The sequence below is a fragment of the Cololabis saira genome, chromosome 2 (genome assembly GCF_033807715.1).
Source record: "Cololabis saira isolate AMF1-May2022 chromosome 2, fColSai1.1, whole genome shotgun sequence".
In the NCBI taxonomy this organism is placed as follows: Eukaryota; Metazoa; Chordata; class Actinopteri; order Beloniformes; family Belonidae; genus Cololabis; species Cololabis saira.
In genome coordinates this window covers 32,201,131-32,212,437 of record NC_084588.1, presented here as the reverse complement: position 1 = coordinate 32,212,437, position 11,307 = coordinate 32,201,131, and the positions used below count along the sequence as shown (strand labels likewise).

At 38.3% G+C, this 11,307-nt stretch overlaps 1 protein-coding gene across 1 annotated transcript; it reads left to right on the top strand.

The window, feature by feature from the left end:
- Positions 1–2,011: 2,011 nt before the first annotated feature.
- On the top strand, positions 2,012–10,988 carry lipca (lipase, hepatic a). The gene is made up of 9 exons (XM_061743572.1): positions 2,012–2,232; positions 4,084–4,268; positions 4,446–4,625; positions 4,781–4,898; positions 5,857–6,090; positions 7,314–7,556; positions 8,485–8,599; positions 9,077–9,295; positions 10,466–10,988. Exons 1-9 carry the CDS (start codon positions 2,151–2,153, stop codon positions 10,578–10,580), a joined length of 1,491 nt encoding a protein of 496 aa, XP_061599556.1. The 5' UTR covers positions 2,012–2,150; the 3' UTR covers positions 10,581–10,988.
- Positions 10,989–11,307: the final 319 nt, after the last annotated feature.

Sequence of the window (11,307 nt, the reverse complement as noted above, 5' to 3'; positions counted from 1 at the left end):
TTTTTGTATACATGTATTCTTTTTTATCCAGCAAATCTCATTATTTTGTGTCTGTTCTTGGTTAACTGTGGATCCTCATAAAGAATCAAATGCATTTTTTTTTTTTGGTTTATCTTAAGGATCTTTTTTCATCGCCTGTCTCCTAATATCAGTCTAATCACTGTGGAACAACTAATCTCAATTGTAAGTCAATTGTATGGAGGTAATCCTACAATTAGTGTCTCATGCATCCGCCTAACAAGACTTAAAACAACTCTCAAAAAGATCCCAAAACAAACCTTGTGATCATACGAACAGTAACAGCAGAAATACATTTGAAATCTAAAACAGGGCGAAAGAGTACGCTTATGTAACTTCATGGAGAATGGATGAAGAGCGTTCTGCGGTTCAGCGGTCCCTCTTCCCCAGAGAATCGTCTCTTTAGTTCCTTTTCATGATGTACCACAACATGTTACCATGCTACAGTGCACAAGTCTCTTCTTTACATGTCAGCGTCTCCTCAGGTTTCTCACTTTTATAAGCAGTAACTGTCTATGTGGAACCAGCCTGGATTTCCCCATCATTCCCAAATTAATTTTAAATCTTTTTTTTTTTAATAATTTATTTATTTAGTCTCAGGTGGACTGACAATAATAATTGCTGAAACGGTGCATCCAGATGGGGTTGTAGGCAAACTGGCACATTCGTGGATGTGCACAATACTTGGATAAGTAAATAGTGTCAACATATTTGCAGTTCAAAACTCACCAGCAGATGTGTCATCACATATTATACAAGCTGTGATTTAACTCTTTTGCTGCTGAACTCTTTGCAGCAACTCTCTGAACTCTGCTGAACTGTTATGTTCAGTATCTGAGCTTTGCTGAATGGAGCCAGAAAAAAAGGGAAGGGGGGTGGGGGTGCTCACTGTAGCTTCTATAGCAACTCATTTTATGTGTGTGGCTTAACTTCATAAAACTTCAGCAGCAATAAGCTACCAGAATAACTTCTTTCTTACCTTTACTAGCCAGGAAAACAACAATCAGACTGAGAGAGGCACAATCAGCAACATGTGTTCCCATCTGAAGTGAAGACGCGCATGAAAATCATCACACTCTGCATCAAAATCACTAATTAAGATTAGTTTGAACAACTTGAGCCCAACACAGAGATGACTTAGTATCCATATGGATATGGATAATTTTTCCGTATATATTTCTTTTCCTTTTAGTCATATCAATTATATGAGAGCCGGAATAAAATCCAGACTAGAACCTGTGAGCACTGCGGGTCTCTGTGACCGCTGTGCGACCATTAACCTTGTTTGAGGACTGAGCTTAGTCACTCCTGACCTCAGTCAAAGTGATACTTGAAGTCAGTGCAGGTAAAAGGTGCAACACAAATTATGGATTTTATTAAGAACTTCCTTAAAAAAATAGAGGGAATGTGATTTGTCAATGAAGACTGTAAATGTTGGATTGGTTAACATTAAACAGATAATCACAGAATACAGCCATAGTAACATCACAGATGATACAGATACTTTACACAGAAACCAAACCCGGGCATGACATGAAAGAAACATTAAGAAAACTCAATGCCCTTGGTGTTTTTGGCCCACATTAGGCAACAACATGTCACTTTTTTCATTGCTTAACTGGCTTCAAGTCGGTGATTTTTGGAGTAGACTAGGTACACACAGTGCCCCGTTCAAACATGTGTTGCAACAATGTGGAAAAAATCCAATGTCAAATACTATTGAATTAAGTGTTGTGGCATTTTGTTACATACACAGTGACTTGGAGTGAAAAAGGTCATTCTTCCATAAAGATTAGTGTTTCTTGTACTTCTAGGTGGGATTGGAGAGGGTCTGTAAAAAGTATCCAGGGTGAGCCTTTCACATGGTATTGCAGCCCCTCTCTTCACATACATGTGCTCTTTCACAATGTGTTCGATGTACATGTCCGGCCCCCAGCCAATCAGGTGCTCAGGACTCCTAATGTCTCCTATCAGTCTGTTTAGTGCTGTAAAATGATCCAATTTCAAATCTAAGGACAGCAATGAGGCTTCTTTAAAAGAGCTTCTACACCAAAAGGATCCCTCCTTTTAATCCACCTGTAGTCCCCTGACTACAGTCCCTAAGACCTGAGGACTCATCAGGGTGTGACGGCATGTCTGTGCTCAAAATCTTTTGCTGTTTGCTCTTAATGCATCACCTCAATGAGGGGAAGAAAATTAGAGGAAGCAGAACAGGTCAGTAAAATATGGTATAATATTACAGTATTATACCTCTGGATTTAAACCACTTGGCTGTCATCTGGGTGCAAATTCGAATTACACATTTCCTGTTGGTGCACCTTATTTGATCCATGTAATTGATTTGACTTATATTAAATTATGTGAGTGATATTCCTGTACAAAATAAGCTTTATCTATTAAAATGTGGTATTCCCTTAGATGTTTATTTCAGTTTAACATGTACAATGAAAAAAAGTTTTGTTATTTATAACAATATGCAGGTAGATGAAAGTGTTTTAGTGAAAAGTATACAGGCCAGATATAAGAATGCAATTTTACACCTACTTGAATCAATTTTCTGTGTATTTGAAACAAAGACGTTTACTTGTGAAGCATGTGGTTTACTGTCTGACCAAGCAGTTTTTTGAGAAATTTACGATGAGAAAATGTTTCATCTCATTGCTCCAGTTAGACTGTGAAAGAGTTTTTTGTTTTGTACCATACTGTGATTTATAGTTCAAACTCATTTCCAAATCTTGTTTCAGGTCGCATATTCAAATATTTGCAATTCCTTGCTTTATAGAAAAAACCAACACATTTTCATTCTAAGAAAACATGTATATGGGTCAAAGTAATCCTTTTTATATGTGTTCTAAGATATTTTGGGGGATGAAACTCTATTTTATGGCTCAAAAGTATTTTTTGGCACCACTTGTAAGCTGAACTGAACTTTTAAACCCGTCGGCAAAACTGTGTGCGGAAAGGAAATGCATCTGGGAGTTTGGTGGTTTCAGTTAATTTGTTCTCAGCATAAAATCCACCCCCTGTTTAGTGATAAATTTCCCTAAATAGTTTGTCATTTTAAATTGGTTTTCTCTGTGTTTGATTTGGTTGATTTACACAGAGATGAAGAGAGCAGCTCTTCTCTCACAGAAAGTACTGTTATGTATACTTTTTTTTGCCTTTCAGGCTAAAATGTGCCAGCAAAAATCTACAGTTTGTGTATTACAAATGTTTGAATAAGAGTTGTTTTATGTTCTTTCATTGAGTTACTCTCCAAACTAAAACAGATTAACCTTCGTTAAGGTAAAAGGAGCCACTAAAGACCTTTGCTCCATTTTCACTATGCATATGTTATAATATGTAATAATAATACGGTATGCCAAACAACCTAACAACAGATTTATTTGGCTCAGAATTTACAATATTTGTGAGAACTCTGTGCAGTGGTTTTAGATTTATTTAGGGAAGGGGAGTTTGGATTAAAAAAAAAGAAAAAGAAATGCTGAGAAAAGTCTGGCAGTGACTCCCAGCTGTGATTCATGAGTACTGGTCTGCCAATCAGGAGGTGTCCTTGGACGAGACACTGAACTCCACATTACCGCCACTGTGTTCATCAGTGTGTGATTGTGTATGATAGAAACATATTTGTAAACAAAGAGAGCTGAATGAATGCAAGTGTGGGCTGGGGAATGTGGCGTTGTGAGTGGCTACCATGATTAGCAGAACAATATGTAAATGCAGTGTATTTACTATTTACTCGACTATTTGTAACATGTCTAGTAAAGACGTCGGCATGACGTACAGACACAGGGAAGCACATCTGAGTGTTTGTTAGACAAACTAAAGCCTAAATGAGAAGTGAAAAGGAAGGGGATGTTCTGATTACTCCTTCATGTACAGTACATTTTGATTATTTCATCAATGCATTAAAACATTTACTCTAGTCCACAGAGGACAAATACAACAAATCCCCACAAATTATTTATGATTATTTACCTTAAAGTCAGTGTATCATACCTGCTGTGAAGTGTAAAGGGACCATGGAGAACAAAGAGATAACTCTTCTGGTGTTGGCTCTCCCAGGTGTAATGAGCACAGGAGATATTGGTGTCCAGTGGGTGAAAGAGCCACATGTCAGCAGTTCAGTCTTCAGCCTGTTTTTAGGAGGTGAGGACACCTGCACGCTGGACCTGCTGCAGCTGCACACTCTTACCTCCTGTGGCTTCAACAGCAGTAATCCCCTCATCATCATCACTCACGGGTGGTCGGTAAGGTCAACTCCCGCTTTCTTTACACTCCACTGACTTGAGCCACTGAATACAAAACATGGAACCTGACTACAAGAGAGGAAACATGTTTAAAAGCCAGTAGGATACTGAACGAATTGTTAGATTTATTTTCAAAAGGAGCCGCTAAACATTCTTATTCTTATTTTTCTTCACAAGGTGGATGCTGTGATGGAGACCTGGGTGCTCAGGTTAGCCACAATTCTCAAGGAAAATCTGGTTGATGTAAATGTGGTGATCACCGACTGGCTGCTCCTGGCTCACCAACACTATCCTATAGCAGTGCAGAGCACCCGCACCGTTGGAAAAGACATAGCCCACCTGCTACAGTTACTTCAGGTCAGAGAAAATGTATTTAACAAGAAACATGCACGACATCATGAAATAATCGGTTTCCCTGTTTAAATTTTCATAATGAAGAGTCACCATCAGGCACTGTGCACATACTTAATTTAAAATGTCTAAATCATTTACGTTTAATAAATTCCCAACAGGACGTGTACCAGTACCCAGTTAAAAAAGCTCATCTGATTGGCTACAGCCTCGGTGCTCACATCTCTGGATTTGCTGGAAGTTATTTTAAAGGTTCAAGAAAGATCGGTAGAATCACTGGTGAATATTTCCACAGTCTCTCATTACACACACATACTTCATTCCATGGCCAAAATACAGTGAATATTCGACCCGATCTCTAAAAAAGAAATTGGGAAGCAGAAATGAAAACAATCATAATAATAATAATAATATGCAAATAATTTCAATTCCATATCTAATTGAAAATGGCAAGTTCACTTGTTTGCCCCTGTGTGGCCCTGTGATGTCATGATGAATATCCCACTCTCGTCTGATCACACATGAGATGAGATGGGATCCAGTCCCCATGACCCTGAACCGGATGCAGCTGGTATACAACAAACTGATTTAATTGAAGTACCCACAAAATTTAAAAAAAAAATAAAAAATACTGTGGATGTTGTGTAAAAATAAAGAAGAAAAAAAAACACCTGGTGGAATATCTCACAACTAATTAGGTTAATTGGAAACAGGTCAGGAGCATGCTGAGGCAATTATTCAGGGAGTGGGGTGATGGTGGTGGGGGTCACTCCTTCGCATGAAAGATTTTGAAGGCAATACAACAATTTAACATGTCTGGATGAAAACATCACTGTGGTCCAAACTTCAAATTGTGTCCAGAGCAGAATTAAAATCCAGGATCCGGCCAGCTGGCCCGTCTGTCAAGGCGCCATTATCAAAACCACCATACAGGTTTTGGACCTGCATATTCTGCCATTGATCTTAAAGGCAGTAAACACAACTCCAAGACCTATTTTTGCAGGGAAGGCGTTGCTTATGTCAGCCAAACAATCACATCACAGAAAAAACTCATGTACATTTTTGTTTTATGACATTTTTGAACTATTTCACTTCAATATGGAGTTTTAATGATTTGTATAGCATTCCTTCCTGTTTTCAAATTACATTCATCCTTTTCTCTTTCATTCTTTTTTTTATTTTATTTTTTTTAATCGGATTAATCTGTATTCTAAAATGATTTATCCTGCCGCTCTAGGTCTCGATCCAGCAGGGCCGCTGTTTGAAGGCATGTCTCCCACAGACAGATTATCTCCTGATGATGCAGAGTTTGTGGATGCTATTCACACCTTCACCCATGAGCGTTTGGGCCTCAGTGTGGGCATCAAGCAAGCTGTGGCACATTATGACTTTTACCCCAATGGAGGAGACTTCCAGCCAGGGTGTAACCTGCAACACATCTATGAACACATAAGCGAGTACGGCCTCATCGGTACGACAACAAAACACTGTAACATCTTTCAGTCAAATCTTTAAACACTTAAAATATGACAGCTATGCCAGAAGTCCACCACGTTTTGTTTTTGAATAATACAATCTTCTGGGGTACAAAATCTGCAAGTTTCCTTCTCGATGTTGCAATGCTTATTGTGATATAAGTGCACCAATAAATGAATGAATGAATGGATTAATTATAATTTGGGGTCTAGTTTATGCTCATTGTACAACGAACATAAACCCCCCCACCCCAAGAAAAAGAAATTAATGGAACTTAATTTATGATTTTTGTTTTCTTTACTTTGTAAAATAAAAAAACTGGGGGAAATATATTAAAAAAAAAAAAGATAAGCTGGAAGACAGAACATCAGTAAACTGAAAAACCTTTTCTGGTTGTATGAAAATATTGAAGACTCGATATTTTAACTGCAATATTACAGTATACTGAGATGATACTTTACAAAAATATAATAACAAAACTTGATTCTGAGGTTTGGGTAGATAACATGTTAATGTTTTGCTAAGACAAACACTCCCAATCATAACTTATCTTTGTGTCCTCAGAGTCTGCAATTACATGTCATTCTGATCTTCAGGATATTATTTACACCCCACAAAAAAAGAGCAGCGGGCTCTTCTGGTTAAAGGCTTTCTGTGTAATCTTTCACAACATTTTTTTTTATTAATTGGTCTTGCCACCTCAAAACACTAGTTTGGAAGTAATGTCTTGAATGGCAATTCATCTTTTGCTCGCTGACAGTTTTTCTTTCCGTGCTCATGCAGATGCAGTTAATCCCCTCCCGTCCCACAGAAGTGGTTCAGGGAATTGTGGTGTTGATTACTCTGAATTGAAAACACATCCCATATAATTTGACAGTGATAACCACAATAAAGCATCCATCATCCTTAAGAGTTAATTGGTGACATGTGCCATCCTTTGCTCTGTCCATCCCACTGAGCTGATTTGCCCACAGCCTATAGCTACAAGTCCACGCAGGGATGGGGAGTTTAAAAGAGGTGATGAAATGAGGAAATGTGATGGAAATACAGGCTGATAGAAGTTCAAATGTGGTGACAGTAAATTAAATCTAGTGACAATAACCCAGCACTGTAATTAATGATCTGTTGGTGACAGAGAAACTGAGATCAGAGTACTTAAAAAAAATAATTAATAGTCTGTCTCACATATTAAATGTCCACCACTTTGTCTTCCTACAGGCTTTGAACAAACTGTAAAATGTGCTCATGAGCGGTCCGTCCATCTATTCATCGACTCCCTGCTGAATAAAGACAAGCAGAGCATGGCCTACAGGTGCAGCGACAACAACGCTTTTGAGAGGGGCGTCTGCCTCGACTGTCGGAGGAACCGCTGCAACACTCTGGGCTATGATATCAAGAAGGTCCGCACCGGCAGAGGAAAGAAGTTCTTCCTGAAGACAGGCTCTCGGATGCCTTTCAAACGTATGTAGTTGTCCTGTTAACCACATTGGCAAGAGCATCTATATAGAATAAAAGTCAGTATGATTTAGTAACAGTTCTTGAGATTGTAGGAATCAAGACAGGAAATAATGACCCCTAACAGAACAGTAAATTAAAAAAACCATTTCTTTCTCAGTTAACTTCATTCACTAAATGCTGTTTACATGTTAACGCTGCGTTAAAAACAATAATCATTAATAGTTATCCAGTAGTTTCACGCAGGTCACTGACAAATCCATACTGGTGAATGATGAATTCGGTCACTCTCATACCATAAGGAGAGTTTGCATGTAAGGCTTACATACTTTAATACATTCAAGGTTTAAAACAGAGGACTGACTTTTCACTATTACTCTTCTGAACAGTGAGGTTTAGAAGTAACAGAGTACATTTTCCATCACTGATAGATGGTTCGGATTGAGGCTTAAGTCGGGTTGTCGTATACTGTCCTCATGTTATTAACACCAAACTATTAATCTTTCATTCACAATTGTTACCGTTTCTCTGTTTATAAAGATGAATTCATACTGTTAAGAAATAAACACTTAAGTTCTCAGCTGCATTAGAAAATGACTGATATAAAGTGTATATATATATGATTTGTATGTTTAATTTGGAGAAATTCACATGCACATGCTGGTTTTGGTCAACAGAGCTGAACTGTACACCAGAGATGCAAAGTGACTAATGAAGATATGAATTAACCAGTCAATAACATATCAAGTCATTAAAATCTGTTTCAAAACATTACGGTATATGGGATTCAAAATCTTACATTATTGACATTCAGTTGTGGCCTATTCATGACACTGACACATGTTAAAATAAAGGGGAAACACGCTGTGCTGGAAAGCTTTTTGTTTCTGAAATCATCACGTCTTCTTTGTCGTCTCCGGCTTCTTCTCTACAGTCTTCCATTACCAGTTCAGGATCCAGTTTGTCAATCAGATGGAGAATGTTCAGCCCTCTCTCACCATCTCCCTCACTGGAACAAAAGATGAGAGCAGAGACCTTACCTTCACGATGTGAGTGCTGTACCACCCCCCATCAGGCTCACATCACATCACATCTAATAGCCGCTCTTTGACACATGCAGTATGCAGCTGGGCTATGAACTATGCACAGAAAGAAAGTTATGGAGAGCAGCTGAGACACACACACACACACACACACACACACACACGGAAACAACTGGAGCTGCTGCATGAAAGAAAACTATAAATGGGAATGATGGAATAAATTATTTAAACAAGATGCCATTCCCTGACAAGTGTGTTAGCTGCATGTTGTGTATCAAAGAGCCTCAGGCAAACCGGAGGCAGAATAAAATTCTAATCTGTTGTCCTACTTGAGCTGTTGACCATCTCAGCAGCTTTTTTTTTTTTTAAATAAGAAAAAAACATTTTACAACATTTCAACATTTTATGGTCATTTTAAAGATCATCCAACTCCTACAGTACATAACCCTTTCTTCTCACTTTTTTTCTTGCACCCTCTAACAGCAATGAAAATATTTTAGGTAACAAAACCTTCACTTTCCTGATCACGCTGGACAAAGACTTGGGGGAGCTGATGATGCTCGAATTACACTGGGAGGGGTCGGCTCTGTGGAGGAACATGTGGAACCGGGTGCAGACCATGATTCTTTGGGGCAACCAGGAGAGAAACCCACAGCTGACTCTGGGCAAAATCAGTGTCAAAGCAGGGGAGACACAGGAGAGGTACAACTTCTCACAAAGAACTCCATCACAACATCACGACACTCACGTGTCATGACTCACTTATGATTTTACAAGTAGTATGGTTACAGTCAAAAATTAAAAAGGTAAATCAGAAATTATTTGCAGATTTTTTAAATTGTAATTTGAAATAATTTCTGCAAGTAAATTGGAAATGGACGATGTCAGACCTACAGGGATTTTTTTCCCCTTCTATTCTGGCTTCATTTCAGCTCCTGAACAATTAAAAAGGTCTCTTTTATCATATATTTGTTTTATAATGCTCCAGTTAATTGAGTCTGCTCAGATGTGTAACTTTCCTATGTAGTGTGCGCTAATGCCCCCTCCTGCCATCTGCCATGCTTCTTGATTTCAAAAAGCAGTCAAATATTTGACATTTTTATTTGAATCTCATTGCATTTTTTTATTATTATTTAAATTATCATTGTGTCATATTTCAATAACTTTCCAACACAATCTGAGAATAAGAGTGGAGAACCCTGAGAAACAAATCCTGAGAAGAAATCTGAGAAACCGGTTCTCTGAAGTGCTCAAAAGAAGACTTTCTTTGGCTCGAGTTGCCTTTAATCAACAAATAGGACCTAGGAAAGTAGGATAGTTAGAGAGATGACATGCATGAAAGGGTCAGAGGTCAGGATCTATGATGGGGTACGGACCTTCAGCCTCTATACAGTCATGGAAGCCAATAGCTAGACTTTTCTGTAACAAGGCAGCAGATTAATACACTAAACTTCAGCTGCCTCCATTCTGGACCTGTAAAACATGCATAAATGCAGAGTACTGCCAGGCAGAAAGGCACATATGTACCGGAGTACCTTATAAGAGTATAAGTATTAGACGCACACAAGAGTTGTGAAACTATTTTGAGGAGAGTAGTCCCATCTAAAACTAGATTATACTTTGCCACTCTGTTATATTGCTACTTCAAGTTGGAGTAATATTTTGTAGCGTGCCTCTTCTTGAGACCCTACAAGACCCTCTACAGCTGCACCTCTACAGACTTGTGATGCCATCTAGTGGATTTTTACCAATTACACTAAATTTGAAACATTTTGTGACTCGCTCCTATGATCCACAAACATTCTTTTAAACAACTTTAGATTGACATTATAATTAACTTTTTTTCCCTTCTTCTCTCTCCCTCTCTTATAGGACATCATTTTGTGCCATGAATAATGATGGGCAAGATGTCGAAGTGTCTCAGGATAAAGTGTTTGTGCGCTGCGAAGAGGACATGCCAAAACAGCGCAAAAGAAAGCACAACTAATGGACTTGCTTCGGTCACGCAATCTCTTTAACAGACTCAGAATCACTGATGAAGACCCTGGAATGTGACAACTTTCTCAGGGCAAAGCCATGCAAACTCAGGGGGTCATTTACAAACAGGCACAGATATATTAAACTTGTATAAGTTTAAAAACGATGGTAATCTGTGTTTGGCATGTGATACTCTGCTTTTGTAATTCTTCCCACTGGAGGCTCCACAGCCGTAGTTACTCCTGTGCCATACTAACCAGAAGACAAAAACACCCTCAGAAGATCCTCGACTGTGGTTACACCACAGAGGTTTCCCTTTGTTTAAATGATTATGCATCATTTATGAAACATCAGAAGAAAATATTATTGATTAAAAGCACACCAGAGAAAAAAAAAGTATAAACTGAGTTAATTTCTATTTTATCTTTTGGTTTGATTTTGTATACATGCACAGAGCTTCATAACTGGTATACAGTATTTATAGTCTGATAGACAACTTCACACCAGATTCAGCTTCTAACAGTCAGGTTAGGACTCAGTTCCTCAGTACTAAACAAAAAAATGACAAAAATTCATCCAAATGATAGCCTGATAGAGCAGGCCCACATCTAGAAGGATTTAGGTAACTTCTAAGCAAATGTAAATTTGCCAGAGGTATGTTTACATTTTTAGGCTATCCAAGTGAAGGAATTTACTCAAAATGTGGTACAGAAGCTGCAGCTGAAGAGGTGGTTCTA

Coding starts and splice junctions, on each gene's coding strand:
- lipca (XM_061743572.1), top strand. CDS start 2,151: ATGTCTGTGCTCAAAATCTTTTGCTGTTTGCTCTTAATGCATCACCTC. Junction 2,233..4,083: donor AATTAGAGGAAGCAGAACAG/GTCAGTAAAATA, acceptor TGGCTCTCCCAG/GTGTAATGAGCACAGGAGAT. Junction 7,557..8,484: donor CTCTCGGATGCCTTTCAAAC/GTATGTAGTTGT, acceptor TCTTCTCTACAG/TCTTCCATTACCAGTTCAGG.